General features: G+C 40.6%; 1 protein-coding gene across 6 annotated transcripts in view; it reads right to left on the bottom strand.

Moving 5' to 3' along the window:
* CEP170 (centrosomal protein 170) overlaps positions 1-16,598 on the bottom strand; it is a 208,777-nt gene that overhangs the window by 147,796 nt on the left and 44,383 nt on the right. For all 6 annotated transcript variants that reach the window (XM_077289094.1, XM_077289089.1, XM_077289093.1 and 3 more), the window contains exons 3-4: positions 4,270-4,359; positions 3,806-3,884 (exon numbers count right to left, since the gene is read on the bottom strand). In XM_077289094.1, coding sequence (XP_077145209.1) covers positions 3,806-3,884; positions 4,270-4,359 — 169 coding nt within the window. The remainder of the gene's footprint in view (positions 1-3,805; positions 3,885-4,269; positions 4,360-16,598) is intronic.

The following is a 16,598-nucleotide window of genomic DNA, read 5'->3' as shown; positions in this document are numbered from 1 at the left end:
TCGATTTTGAGGTTGCCACTTACATTGGCCGCCTTTCATGTCTGTTTAATTGGCTCCCGAGTGTTCCCAGTGCTTATATAAAAGACAAATACTTCTTTTATGCCCTGACTCCTTTGCTCGTATGTTTTTTTCTACAGCGCAGGCGCACTGTGTCTATTTGTGTTTATGCCCAGCGCCTGCGCACTGCGACATACCTGGCGCTTGCGCATTGTGACATTTAGTCTTGTTAGCTTCATGGCTATCAGCATGGCCATCTCCTTGGGGTTCGGGCCTGCGCAGTCGCGGTTATCTTCTGTCATGAGTTCATCCTCTTTAACGCGTGCGCAGTTGTGCTGACTTCTCGTGAGTCTGGCACCTGCGCACTGTGTTTCAGTGACGCGCTCGGCGCTTGTTACTTCCGGCTTTCTCTGCTCTCTCACAGCTGTTACAATTTCAGCTGACTTCGGTATGTACTCTTATTTGTGTATATATAGATGGTTACTGTGCGCCTCAGACATACTTACTCTGCTCCTGACGAAGCCACCTCTGTGTGGCGATACGCGTTGGGCTTCGGCCCCCCTCTCCTCCCTCTTGGCTTATATCGCTAAGCTCCAGCCACGCTACATAGGACTATGTGACCATCTGCAGTTGTCTGCCGCATTGAGTAATGTACAGTTAGGTCCATATATATTTGGACAGAGACAACATTTTTCTAGTTTTGGTTATAGACAATACCACAATGAATTTTAACCAAAACAATTCAGATGCAGTTGAAGTTCAGACTTTCAGCTTTCATTTGAGGGTATCCACATTAAAATCGGATGAAGGGTTTAAGAGTTTCAGCTCCTTAACATGTGCCACCCTGTTTTTAAAAGGACCAAAAGTAATTGGACAGATTCAATAATTTTAAATAAAATGTTCATTTTTAGTACTTGGTTGAAAACCCTTGGCTGGCAATGACTGCCTGAAGTCTTGAACTCATGGACATCACCAGACGCTGTGTTTCCTCCTTTTTGATGCTCTGCCAGGCCTTCACTGCGGTGGTTTTCAGTTGCTGTTTGTTTGTGGGCCTTTCTGTCTGAAGTTTAGCCTTTAACAAGTGAAATGCATGCTCAATTGGGTTGAGATCAGGTGACTGACTTGGCCATTCAAGAAAATTCCACTTCTTTGCTTTAATAAACACCAGGGTTGCTTTGGCTTTATGTTTTGGGTCATTGTCCATCTGTAGTATGAAACGACGACCAATCAGTTTGGCTGCATTTGGCTGGATCTGAGCACACAGTATGGCTCTGAATACTTCAGAATTCATTCGGCTGCTTCTGTCCTGTGTCACATCATCAATAAACACTAGTGACCCAGTGCCACTGGCAGCCATGCATGCCCAAGCCATCACACTGCCTCCGCCGTGTTTTACAGATGATGTGGTATGCTTTGGATCATGAGCTGGACCACGCCTTCGCCATACATTTCTCTTTCCATCATTCTGGTAGAGGTTGATCTTGGTTTCATCTGTCCAAAGAATGTTCCTCCAGAACTGTGCTGGCTTTTTTAGATGTTTTTTAGCAAAGTCCAGTCTAGCCTTTTTATTCCTGATGCTTATGAGTGGCTTGCACCGTGCAGTGAACCCTCTGTATTTACTTTCAGGCAGTGTTCTCTTTATGGTAGATTTGGATATTGATCCGCCGACCTCCTGGAGAGTGTTGGTCACTTGGTTGGCTGTTGTGAAGGGGTTTCTCTTCACCATGGAGATTATTCTGCGATCATCCACCACTGTTGTTTTCCGTGGGCGTCCAGGTCTTTTTGCATTGATGAGTTCACCAGTGCTTTCTTTCTTTCTCAGGATGTACCAAACTGTAGATTTTGCCACTCCTAATATTGTAGCAATTTCTCGGCTTGTTTTTTTCTGTTTTCGCAGCTTAAGGATGGCTTGTTTCACTTGCATGGAGAGCTCCTTTGACCGCATGTTTACTTCACAGCAAAACCTTCCAAATGCAAGCACCACACCTCAAATCAGCTCCAGGCCTTTTATCTGCTTAATTGAGAATGACATAACGAAGGGATTGCCCACACCTGCCCATGAAATAGCCTTGGAGTCAATTGTCCAATTACTTTTGGTCCCTTTAAAAACAGGGTGGCACATGTTAAGGAGCTGAAACTCCTAAACCCTTCATCCAATTTTATTGTGGATACCCTCAAATGAAAGCTGAAAGTCTGAACTTCAACTGCATCTGAATTGTTTTGTTTAAAATTCATTGTGGTAATGTCTATAACCAAAAATAGAAAAATGTTGTCTCTGTCCAAATATATATGGACCTAACTGTATTTTCTCATTATCTGCTTTCCGTCCATCTGGCTCTGTATTGGTCATGCTCAATATTTATAAGCTTCAACAATGTTTGTTTGCCTGTTTGGCACTCGGGTGTGAATTACATGTACACATTGTTTATGTACATGCTCATTGTGGACTCCTATTTATTCTTTAGGCTGCTGTAATTATTGTTTTTGCATGGCATTTCCATATGATAGACTGACACCTATTATTATATAGGTGCTTACCTCACTGGCTGCATCTGCAGGTTGGGAATGTTATAATGCTTTTGGAGAATACGTTCATTTTACACAAAAGGAGAAAGTAGGAGGGGGGGAGGGGTAGCTTACATCATACAGAGTATATTTTGTAATTCTGTGTTTTTTAAGTGTTTTTACAAGTGTTGTAGGTCTGTGTGCACTTTATAATAAAATTTATTGGTTTACATATTTTGGTGGTCTCCCTTTCAGTGTACTCCTTTTTCTTTGAGTTTTCACAGTATATAACACAGCCCACGCAGTATATAGCAGCCACACAGTATATAACACAGCCCACGCAGTATATAGCAGCCACACAGCATATAACACAAGCAACGTAGTATATAACACAGGCCACGCAGTATATAACACAGGGCACGTAGTATATAGCACAGCCCATGCAGTATATAACACAGCCCACGCAGTATATAACACTGGCCACGTAGTATATAGCAGCCAAGCAGTATATAGCACAGCCCACGCAGTATATATAACACTGCCCAGATAGTATATAGCAGCCACGCGGTATATAACACAGCCCACGTAGTATATAGCAGTGTGGGCACCATATCCCCGTAAAAAAAAAAAAATTAAAATAAAAAATAGTTATATACTCACTTGCTGGGATACAGCGAAGCTCTGGCGATGCGCGCTCGGCTGCCGCCATCTTCCGTTCCCAGGATGCATTGTAAAATTACCCAGATGACTTAGCGGTCTCGCGAGACCGCTAAGTCTTCTGGGTAATTTCACAATGCATCTCTGGGAACGGAAGATGGCGGCAGGCGCGAGCCCATCGTCGGACGACGGAAGGTGAGAATAGCAGGTTTTTTGTTTTTTTATTATTTTTAACATTACATCTTTTTACTATTGATGCTGCATAGGCAGCATCAATAGTAAAAAGTTGGGGACATACAGGGTTAATAGCGGCGGTAACGGAGTGCGTTACCCGTGGCATAACGCGGTCCGTTACCGCTGGCATTAACCCTGTGTGAGCGGTGACTGCGAGGAGTATGGAGCGGGCGCCGGGCACTGAGTGCAGGGGAGTAGGGAGGGACTAATCGGACTGTGCCCGTCGCTGATTGGTCGCGGCAGCCATGACAGGCAGCTGGCGAGACCAATCAGCGACGCGGGATTTCCGTTACGGAAGTTGCAGACAGAAAGACGGAAGTACCCCTTAGACAATTATATATATAGATATACTCTTACTAACAAACTAGATTCAAATTTTGGCAACCTTGAAACTCAATTAATAAAAGGATATCATAACCAAATCTGAGTTTATCTTCAAGCTTCAGGGTAACATAAGTTTGTTCAGGAATCCGGATATCATTCACAAATGTCTATAACGAGATCATAAAAGAGAAATATGAACAGACCTCGCCAAAACACACAAAACTACAAGGTAAAGCCACCGACATAACACAGAATGGATCACTTCTATTACATATTAGACTGTTGGATGACCCGGTCAATAAAGGCAAGTTCAGGCGACATTAGTTTATTGTGTATGGGGGGCTTTACTCCCAGTGAATAAAGAAGCGTTCATGTGTATGGGGAAGTCACGGAAAAGAATGGAAAGGCCACGTAAGGTGTATGATTACACCAGCTACAAAACAAAATTAAATGTGCTTGGGTTTGCTGGAATGACAACACACTATTTCTAAGCACAGGTTTGCACATCTGAAGATATTCTTTCCTATACAGAGAAATTCTATTTAGGCTTACCCCATTGAGACTCCCCAAGTCCTTTACTAAATGTTTATCAGTAGATGCTTCATAGTTGATGACCGCATGTTGTTTGTCCACACTTCTTGACTATAGAATTTAAAAGATAGAAAAATCACAAGAAATCAGTAGGTTTTGTTGGCTTAACATGTAGGATAAAATGTTTGTTGTATAAACACTCTCGTTCCATTATTTGTTATCATCTAGGTTTAGGATAAAAGAACATGAAAGCACAGAACACAGATGTGCCAAGCTCGCGGATGAGGCTAAAGTCTCTTTTGACAGATACCTTTTAGGGTACATTCCCACGGTCAGTAAATGCTGCGGGTTGGACACTGCGTACTTCCGCAGTGTCCAACCCGCGGTGGCCAGATATTACAGCATAATGGATGGGATTTCAATAAATCCCATCTCAACTAGGCATCCAGAGACACCCATGGCTCACCTGCGGAGACGGACATGTGGTGCATCTTTCCAGACCGCAGCATGTCTATTTATCTTGCGGAGACACTCAGTCTCTGCGAGATAAATATCACCTGTACAATGTATAGCATGCGGTAATTCCGAACTCTTCAGTGAACAAATGCGGAATCACCTGCGTTCAATAGCCAACAGTGCTTTGGACGCAGTGTACATGTGCTGCGTCCAAAGCACTGCCGATTTACTGATCGTGGCAACATACCCTTAAACTACTCCAATAATAGCGCACTACCCACATTAATTATACCAATTTGGAAACTTCACCCCTCAAATAATTCATGTAGGGGTGTAGTGACCAACATTTTTTATTCTCACAAGGGTATCAAGAGAAAATACACTCAACCATTTGTTACACAATTTCTACTGGCTACAGCATTACCATCCAAGTGACTGAAAACTACAAACTGGGCACACGTGCCATTTTGGAGTGCAAATTTTACATTTTGTGGGTGTTATGTCACATTAGCAGAGCCGTTAAGTTGCCAGAACAACATCCTAAAAGTGATTCTAATTTGGAAACTACACCCCTCCCTCAACCAGAACTGTGAAGTTGGTAAGCCAAACCTCCGACTCCTCAATTTCTCTGGCTCCCACATACATGGCTCATGTTTAAGTGACAAATGTACTGTATTAAAATGGTAACATCAGGCTGTGAATCACTATTATGATACAATAATCAAGCAATTTAGAGAGAAAATATATTTATTGGAATACACTATAGAACAAAAAAAATGTTAATATGCAATACATTATGCAGTAAGTGTGGAAAAACAGTTTTCAACAAAACCATACTGAATAACATTTGTACAGTCTATGAATCTGTTTTGAGAAATAGTATCGCCTCCATCAGATCCTACTTCATAGATTACCTCAAATCCGATCTAATTTTAAGGCTAGAGAACAACCTCTCTACACTAACTTGGGTTGGCAGCAAAGTGGTAACCACATGGGCAACATCTCTAACAATTTCAGGGTATGCACAGTCAGTTTTGATGAACAGCTGAACTCTCCTACTTTGTTATGGGAATGAAATTATTTCCTGCGGTAACGCTTTGCTTTCTCCATACCGTCCACACACTTTTCAAAAATATACTCCTCATCTGATGAGGCTGAAGATATGGTAGCAGTAGCACTGATAGCCCAGTCATCCTAACTGCTACTTCAGTCAGAGCTTCTTTTCCTTTAGTAAGCTGTTGATCATCCAGCAATATACGATGACTCGGGTCCACATAAACAGCTGCCAGAAGAATTTTATTTTCTAATAGTAGTGTCTCTCTCAGTTTCATTGAAGCAGCAATGTCATCTGCGATTAAACCTCCTCTTTGGGAGAGGCAAAACAGCAACTTCTTCCACTCATTTATGAAAATGCCAGGAGTTAAATCCTCAACTTCTAATTTTTTAGTCACTGTAAAATAGGTGAGAAAGCAATTCCTTCATTTCAGACAACTGTGTCTATTGACCTTCATTCAGTGCTTCCTGGAGGTTGGCCATGTCTACAAGAAAGGGTTTCAGCTCAAGCAATCGCTCAATCATTAAATAGGTGCTGCCAGATCTAGTGACTTGATCCACAATTGCCCCTTTGCCAGCACGTCTCTTCAAGATGGAATCAATTTTAGGGGTTCTGGCAGCAATAACCAATTTCCTCACTTTGTTAATCAGAGTTCCAGCATGTCCCTCTTGTAGACTATCTCTTATTGCCAGATGCAGCGTGTGCACAACACAGCTCATGTGATGAATAGCAAAGAGGTGTGAGGCAGCTTCAACAAGATCATCTACAGTATATACTCGAGTATAAGCCGATTTCAGCTCATTTTGTTTAGTATTCAATTAAAAAAAAAATTATATTAATAATACATGATTACACACAAAAAAATACCTAAAAGCACATTATATTACAGGAAAATTTATGCAATGAAAACCTTTATTAAAAATGACATAAAAGGCAATATAAAAATCAATGTGTGACACATTGTCACACATTAATTTTTATATTGCCTTTTATGTCATTAATTTTTAATAAAGGTTTCATGACATCAATTTTCCTGTAATATAATATGCTTTTAGGTATTTTTTTGAGTGTAATCATGTATTATTAATGTTAAAAAAAAAATTTAATTGAATACTTTTTTGGTGATATATTATGCTTGGTATTCTTTGCTTTTTATTATCAATATTTATGGTATTTCTTTTCTATATAGGTTTTTTGCTTTTTACACTAAGGTCTGGAGAAACTGGCTGCTGTGATGACCTTTAGTATCTTTTACTGACAGTGTTTTGGCAACAATTTTCTTGTTGTCACAAACAAATCGAAGGCTGATAGGAAAATAGTTCACTTTGTGACGTGTGCAGGCATCCATTTTAAGAAACACAAAGCATCTTGAGAATATTTTTAAGATCCTCCTTTTGGTTAAGGGCTTCTTCAATCACTAATTTTCTAATACTTTCTCTTTCCAATGAAACACAAAGATTGCAGGCCATTTCTCCATTAACAGCTGTAAAAGCTGGATAGGCAAAAAATGTTAATGGTAATGGAGCGGTCTTTTAGGCTATGTGCACACGTTACAGAATTGCAGCGGAAATTTCCGGGGCAATTCTGCAACTCCCTGCAGCGGGAAATATGCATGCAGAATTGGCATGCATATTCCTGCTAAACACTAGCGTTTTGCAAGCGTAATTAACTTTCAGAATGCTAGTGTTTTCCAAGCGATCTGTAGCATCGCTTGGAAAACTGATTGACAGGTTGGTCACACTTGTCAAACATAGTGTTTGACAAGTGAAACCAACATTTTACTATTGATGCTGCCTATGCAGCATCAATAGTAAAAAGATAGAATGTTAAAAATAATAAAAAAAATAAAAAATCGTTATATTCTCACCTTCAGGCGGCCCCCGCAGCCTTCCCGCTCCTCGAGATGCTCCAGTTACCAGTTTAACTCTTTTTTTTTTTTTTTTTAAACAGTTATATGGTTCCCAGGGCCTGGAGGAGAGTCTCCTCTCCTCCACTCTGGGTACCAACCGCACATGATCCGCTTATTTCCCGCATGGCGGGCATAGCCCCATGTGGGAAGTAAGCGGAGTAATGCATTCCTATGTGTGTGGAATCCCAGCGATTCCGCACAAAGAATGAACATGCTGCGTTTTTTTCCGGAATGCGATTCCGCCGCAGGAAAAAACGCAGCATGTGCACAAAAAATGCGGAATCCATTAAAAATGATGGGGTGCTCTTATGTAAGTGTTTTTTGTAGCGTTTTTTTCAGCGGAAAACAGAAAAAAAACGCTAAAAATCCTGATCGTGTGTACATAGCCTTAAACTTATCTGCTGTTGTTACAGTAACTTTGCCACTTACAAAATATCTTGTAACTGACGTTTAAGATGCTCTTTCCTCCTCCTTTGCATGGCGGGAAGTTCTGGGCAATGGTTTCTTAGTGTCGCTGTGATCTTTCTCAGTTACAGCTTTGAAAACTTCAGGGTGTAAGTGTTGTACATGTCTTTTTAGATTGGAAGCTCTCGTAGGAGCATTTTTATCACTGCACTGACTGAGCTCACAGCATTTGTTTTCATCTGTCATACACGGACACAAAATATTTTTTACCATGAGAATGTGAAATGCTCAAATACAGCTGACTTCATAGGAAGCTTCTTAGGAATTTCGTAATCATATAAATTCACTCAAAATAATTGTCTTAGGAAACAAAATAAGGTATATTGTAATTCTTGCAACAATAGGGAATCATTTATAATTTTGGATAGAAATTAAACAAACTTTGCATAAATCAATAGTCCAGATGATGACAAATAACAGTGTAATACTACAAAAGTTTTATTAGATAGCTTTACTGTGAACTTTCTGTCTCAGGCGTTTCTTAGGGTATGTGCAGACGTTCAGTAATTGGCAGCGCTTTGGACGCAGCACAAAGCGCTCCCAGGTACTGAACGCAGGTGAATCCACATATGTTCATTGAACCGTGCAGATTCACTGAATCCAATACACTGTACGGGTGAAATGTATCTTGTGGACGCTCGTGACTCCACAAGATAAATACACATTCTGCGGTCTGGAAAGACGCACCGCATGTCCATCTCCGCGGGCGTCTCTGGACCCATAGCGGACATGAGATTTCTTGATATCCCATCCACTATGCTGTAACATCTGGACGCTGCGAGAGGGACGCTGCACAAGTACGCAGCATTTACTGACCATGTGTACATACCCTTAGGGTACAGCATAGTAAATGTTTCATATCATGATGTTTCACAGGCTATGAAGAAGGGAGGAGAGAAGGAGCAATTTTGTGCTTAATCATACCCCAGGAAGAAACTGAAACTGCCAGAAGAGCTAATAACATGAAGAGCATCAGATCAACAGACCTCTCCAAACATGAACTCCGAGGAAAAGCAAACTAAAACATAAAGCATACAGAGAATACGTACACAGGCTATCGATTTATGCACAGTTTATTGAAAGTTTAGATATGCTTTCAGAAGTATTTGCCTTAATCCTGTTTTCTTGTTCACGCTAGCAGTTCTGGAGATGAGTGCAGGGCTGCAGGCATTGATTATTATTTTGCTTTTGCGTCCGCAGCACTTTACATACATTATCATCACTGTCCCCAAAAGGGCTCACAATTTAAATTCCCTATCAATATGTCTTTTGAAGAGTGGGAGGAAACCAGAGAACCCGGAGGAAACCCACGCAAATCCTTGTTGGGATTTGAACTCAGGACCCCAGCACAGCAAGGCTGCAGTGCTAACCACTGAGCCACTGTGCTGCCCATTCCCTGTCAGTGCCTTTGCTCTGACCTGTAGAGAAGAAGCTTTACTACTGAGCGTGTACATAAAGTGCAGCACAGATTCATCTCAGCTAAAAGCAGAGATCCTTAGATCAGGAACACAACAGGCATTTATTGGATATTTCATAACTTTCCTAAATTCTTATGAAAAAAGACTCATACACACATATTGCATTTAAATATTGTACCAAATGTATTATATATTTTAGGAGCCAGTCCATTTAATATCGACTTAGACTCTACCAAAATGAACACTGACACGACTCCACAGTCCTGACCTCAAGCAATTTATTTGGAGGTGTGTAAATAAGCATAGGTGACCCAATTTAACAAAGTACATGCCTCAATAAATTGATATAGGGTAGAGGCATAATAATTTGTGCTTGTAGTTTTACTGGTGTTTGAATGTATAACTTTCTGGCATATGTAAGTTGTGAGGAGTATATCAGAGTATAAGGCTATGTGCACACGTCAGGATTTCTAGCAGAAATTTTCCTGACTCAAAACCGGACATTTCTGCCAGAAATCCGCATGCGTTTTTTTCGCGGTTTTCATGTGTTTCTGACTCGTTTTTGACGCGTTTTTTGTGCGTTTTTTTCCAAATGCATAGAATTGCGGGAAAAACGCGGAAAATCCGCAAAATTAATGAACATGCTGCTTTTTTTACCGCGATGCATTTTTTGGGCGGAAAAAAAACGCACCATGTGCACAAAACATGCAGAATGCATTCTAAATGATAGGATGCATAATGTATGCGTTTTTAATGAGTTTTTATCGCGAAAAAACCTGAACGTGTGCACATAGCCTAAAGGAGTGCTCTGATAAGGTAAATCCGAATTTTAAGAATTCATGGAAGTGTGATACACTTTGAAGCAATCCTTAATGCACAGGACAGATTTGTCAGGGCAGGATTCACAATGGTAAGTTGTGTCCTTTCGGATTCCCCTCTTGGAGCACTCTCTACACTGTTTTTGTGATCGTCTTTTCCTCGCTGCTTGGGGAACCTGTCCTGGGAAACGTTGACCTGGGATAATATGGGCACTATCAGTTTCAGAAGTACTGGGACCCTCACCTCCCTGAGTGCCAAACATTAGGGCCTTGATGACTACCTCCTGAAACTGAAGGACGGCCTGCGGTTCAGAACAGCACAAAAGCACTGTACAGTGCCTTCTGTACAATGTGCAAGCTGTTTGTGCCATATTTTTGCTTTTCGCGTGGCACTGTATAGTTTGAGGACCCGATCTGAGAGATCTATTCTACACCTTCATGAATTTATTATAAACCAGGATACAATCTGGCTTTGGGACTTGTGCTGTGGTACCTCGGACAGTGACAAGGGAACTGTTGTCACGGTGTACTGATGTCAGATAAGTACATCCCTCTTGTCCTTACACTTGACCACCAGCATGTTCTCACCGCAATGTGCCCAGCTCTCTTTCTATGTAATTACCCGGTTAAAAATGTACAGAGCACTCTATTTTTGCGCTTGGTGCCGCAAGCAGTACCATTTATCATCAGGTAAAGGCAAAAGCTCTCAGAACACAGGTGGCGCTTATGTACGCCAATTTATGGGTATAGTTGAGAGTTTGCATATTCATCATTCTGAACACACTAATAATATAATCCTGCAAGAGATTTATTGATAATTTGTTTTTCATCTAGAAAGGCACTGCCAATAAAGCAACCTGATTAATCAATGAGTTAAATAACTGGTGGCTTTCATTTACACCTAATATGAATAAGTCAAATATTGATTTTTTTGGACCTCCCCATTTTTTCATCAGAATAACTAAATAGCTACCACTACTTTTTTTTTTCAGTCTATTTGAACAGCTACACACACTTGGATAGTGGACACAACACCAAATAGCTAGATAATATCCCATATAACCAGTATCAGAGAATTAGAGGGAACTGCATAATGATTGTGATTATCTGCAACAAGCGGGTATAGAGTCAGGAAAATAAGTATTTGATACACCGCCGATTTTGCACATTTTCCCACCTACAAAGAATGGAGAGGTCTGTAATTTTATTCATAGCCAAATAATTAAATTGCATTTTATTGCGTGAAATAAGTATTTGATCACCAACCAGCAAGAATTCTGGCTCTCAGAGACCTGCTAGCTTTTCATTAAGAAGCCCTCCTACTTTGCACTTGTTACCTGCATTATTACACCAGTTTGAAATCGTTACTATAAAAGACACCTGTCCACACATTCAATCACAGTCCAACCTCTCCTCTCTGGCTAAGACTAAAGAGCTAAGGACACCAGAGGAAAAATTGTAGACCAGCACAAGGGATAGGCGACAGGACAATAGGCAAGCAGCTTGGTGAGAAGGCAACAACTATTGGCGCAATTATTACAAAATGGAAGAAACACAAGATGACTATGAATCTTCCTCGGTCTGGGGCACCATGCAAGATCTCACCTCGTGGGGTAAGGATGATTTTGAGAAAGGTCAGGAATTAGCCCAGAACTATGCGAGAGGACCTAGTCAATGACCTGAAGAGAGCTGGAACCAGTGTCTCAAACATTACTGTTAGTAACACACTACGCCACTATGGATTAGAAGCCTGCAGGGCATACAACGTTACCCTGCTCACGCCAGCACATGTCCAGGTCCATTTGAAGTTTGCCAATGACCATCTGGATGATCCAGAGGAGGCACGGGAGACGGTCATGTGGGCAGATGGGCACAAAATAGAACTTTTTGGTTTCAACTTTACTCTCCGTGTTTGGAGGAAGGAGAAGAAGGAGTAGTACAACCCCAAGAACACCGTCCCAACTGTGAAGCATGGTGGGAGAAACATCATACATTGGGGGTGCTTTTCTGCAAAGGAGACAGGACGACTGTACAGTATTGAAGGGAGGATACATAGGGTCTTGTATCGCAATATTATGGCCAACAACCTCCTTCCCTCAGTAAGAGCTATAAAGATGGGTCATGTCTTCCCACATGATAATGACAGCCAGAGCAAGTAAGGAGTGGCTCTGTAATAAGAATTTCAAGGTCCTGGCGTGACTTAACCAGTCTCCAGACCAGAGCCCAATAGAAAATATTTGGAGTGAGCCAGCGCTTAATGTTGCCCAGCAACATCACCAAAACCTGAAAGAGCTGGAGAAGATCTGTATGGAGAAGTGGTCCAAATCCCTGCTACAGTGTGTGCAAACTTGGTCAAGAACTATAGGAAATGTCTGACCTCTGTAATTGCAAACAAAAGTTTCTGTACCAAACATTAAGATCTGTTTATCTATTGCATCAAATACTTATTTCATGCAATAAAATGCTAATTAATTATGTAAAAATCATACAATGTGATTTTTTGGATTTTTTTTTTTAAGATTCTGTCTCTCACAGTTGAAGTGTACCTACGATAAAAATTACAGACCTCTCCACTCTTTGTAGATGTGAACACCTTGCAAAATCGACGGTGTATGAAATACTTATTTTCCCCACTGTAAATAAGATCATTCCAGACATGGCAATACCAAATAAGTACCTTACTTTATTTTTATTTATATAACAAATGCCTTTTTAAATGGCAAAACAATTTCATGTTATCTTTCTGTACATTATTTTGAAGTATTTTTTTATTTTACTTTTTTTTTACTTCTTTACTTAGTTCTACCATGAGATTTTAGCACTGAATTGTCTGATTACAGACATGATGGATTGCAGTGCAATACTGATTTATTTCAATGCATTACATCTGTTACATTTCGGTTACACTTACAGGACACCTATTAGACCCGCTTATTGCAAGGCTTAACAGGCCACGATACCATGCAGACAGACACAGAAAACATTATAAGTGACAATCATTGGCTGCTTGCAATCACAGCATCTAGGGTTAAAGACCCCTGCACGGTGCTGACCCTGGGTGTTGCTGCAGGAGCTCATCCATTTTTAACATGGATGGCCAGAATTCTCCAGTAGGAGAGTCGATGCTCAATGGCATCCCTCGGCTTTGACTTATAGAGACGGTCTAAATCGATATACAGTGGGTATAAAAAGTCTACACATCCCTGTTAAAATGCTATGCTTGTTTTTGTTATGTAAAAACATAAGAATTATTTCAGAAATGTTTCACCTTTAAGTTTACCATAATCTGTACAATTCCATTTAAACATAGACAAATCTTTTTAGATGGAAAAAGAAAAAAAAATGTGGTTGCATACATATGCACACCCTTAAACGAATACGTTGCTGAAGTACCCTTTGAATTTATGACAGCATTCAATCTTTTGGCTAGGAGTCTATCAGCATGGCACATCTAAAATTGGCAATCTCCCCCTGTTCCTTGCAGTAGCGCTCCAAATCTGTAAAACTGAGATGTTATCTCCTGTATACAGAGCCCTCTTTAGGTCATGCACAGATTTTGAATTAGATTCAGGTCTGGGCCATTCCAAAACTTTGATCCCCTTCTTGTGAAGTAATTTTTTTTTGTTTATTTGGAGGTATGCTTAGGGTCATGGTTGTTCTGAAATTCCTCTTCAACCTTTTAGAAGACCTGAAGGTTTTGTTGCAAAATTGAACGATATGTGGAACTGTTCATGACTATCTCCACCTTGACTAAAGCCCCAGTTCCAGCTACTGAAAAATAACCACAAAGCATAATGCTGCCTCCCTCATGCTTCACTGTGGGTATGGTGTTCTTTTAGTGTTGTTCAAGTGTTGGCTTTGTGCCAACTGCCAACCATACCTTTTAGAATTATGGAAAAAAGTTCAACCTTAGTTTTATCAGACCTTAACACATTTGGCCACGTGCTTTTGGTAGACTTGATGTAAGTTTTGGCAAAATATAGCTGGGGTGTATTTGTTTTCTTTGTAAGAAAAGTTTCAGACTTGCCACCTTACCCCACAAGCCAGATATACAAAGAATATTGGAAGTTGTTGTCACATGCAGTATGCAACCAGTACTTGGCAGAAGTTCCTGCAGATCATTTAACCCATTAATGACAGAGACAGTTTTAACCTTAATGACCAAGCTACATTTTTTAAATCTGACCAGTGTCACCTTATGTGGTAACTATGGAACACTTCAACATATTACAGTGATTCTGAGATTTTCTCGTGACACATTGTACTTTATGTTAGTAGTAAATTTAGGTCGAAATGTTTTGTGTTTGTGAAAATATCAGAATTTTGGGAAAAACTAGGAATTTTCAACACTCAATTTTTAGAAGTTCAACCAGTTAGTCATGTTGTACAAAATAATTAATAAATAATATTACCCATATGTCTACTTTGCATCTGTATCATTATTCAAACATTTTAATTTGTTACAATGCTAGAAGAGTTAAAAGTTTAGCAGCAATTTCTCATTGTTTTGAGAAATTTACAAAACCAGTTTCTTTATAGACCTATTCAGGCCCCTATATTGGAAACTTCCCCAAAGTGATACCATTTTGAAAACAGCACTCCTCAAATACTTCAAAATTGCTGTCAGAAAATGTGTTAAACATTCAGGTGCTACACAGCAAATTATGCACAGGAGAATTAATGCAAAGTGGAATGTTCTTCTAAAATGTTACTTTAGCCCCAAATTTTTCATTTTTGCAAAGTATAGCATGAGAAAGTGGCCCCCACAATTTGTTACCCAGTTAATTTTGAGCTGGTCGATATCCCACATGTGGTCTCTGTCTGGTCAAACGGCAGGACTCGGAAGGGAAGGAGCACCATTTAAGTTTTGGAAAACAAATTTGGCTGAAATAGACTGCGGATGCTATGATACATTAGCAGAGCCCCTAATGTGCCTAAACAGCAGAAACCACATGACAACTGATCCCATTTGGCGGACTATACACTCCTCAAGGATTTTATCCAGGGTTATAGTGAGTATTTTGAACCCACAGCTACAACACAGAATTTGCTAACATTGGGTCGTCATATTGATGTGTAGAATGAAAAATTATTTTGTGGTACTGTGTTAGCCAGAAACATCAATGGAAATACTTTAATGCCCAAAACTGTCAAACGTATTCTAGGAGTAATACTTTCATTGGCTAACCAAAAATATATATTTGCAAGCCTTCAGAGCACAGAGACGCCTTCTTCAGGCAAGATTACGAAAGAATTACTGAGGCAAGAGCACAACATTTAAAGGGAACCTGTCAGCAGGATAGTGCTCAGTAAACTACAGACACTGTTAGGGTAAATTCACACTGGGCATTTTTGCTGCGCTTTTTATGCTTATTTTCAGCTGCTTTTTACAGTACCAGCAAAGCCTATGAGATTTCAGAAATCTCATGCACACACATCCGGGTTTTGTGTGATCAGTATTTTGTGCTTTGCAGGGTTTTTTTTTTTTTTACAAAGAGCATGTCACTTCTTTCAGCATTTCTCACCCAATGACTTGAATGGATGGTGAAAAAACGCTGCAAATACGCAGGTTGACTTTTTTACAGCGTATCTGCTGCAGAAAAGTCATGGACAGCCGGATGTGACATAACACTCTGCTCCCCTACATCTAGATGGCAGGCTGCATGATGCGTTCATACAGCCTGTCATCGAGCAGCGGACCCCCCATTTACTTGAATGGGGGGTCCGACATTAGTGTTTGACACGCTATCATATGCATGCCAGCGCGGCAAACACCGCTTCTGATCGGCAGGGAAATCATCCCCGCCGGTCAGAGAGCCGCAGTTCCCACGCTGTCAGAAGACAGCGGGGAGCGCTCAGCTGTGATCGGAGGTGTAAACTTCACCTCCGATCACTGGTGTCAGCTGATGAGACTACTGATCCCATCATCTGACACCTACAGCCAGTAATTACAGGGAGAGCAGGAGCGGCGGATGGGAGTATTCATCTGTCGCTCCTGAGCTATAAATAAATAATTTTTTTTAAAAATGGCATGGGTTCCCCCCTAATTTTGATAACCAGCCAGACAAAACTCACAGCTGGGGGCTGCAACCCCCAGCTGTCAGCAAGGCTAATAGAATAGAGGGGTCCTCACGTTTTTTATTTTTAATTATTAAAATAAATAATTTAAAAAAACGGTGTGGGGTGCCCCCCATTTTTGACAACCAGCCTTGCTAAAGCTCACAGCTGGG

This window comes from Ranitomeya variabilis, chromosome 2 (genome assembly GCF_051348905.1).
Source record: "Ranitomeya variabilis isolate aRanVar5 chromosome 2, aRanVar5.hap1, whole genome shotgun sequence".
NCBI classification, from domain to species: Eukaryota; Metazoa; Chordata; class Amphibia; order Anura; family Dendrobatidae; genus Ranitomeya; species Ranitomeya variabilis.
Note: the sequence above shows the minus strand (reverse complement) of the source record. Positions and strands in the feature narration are given on the sequence as shown.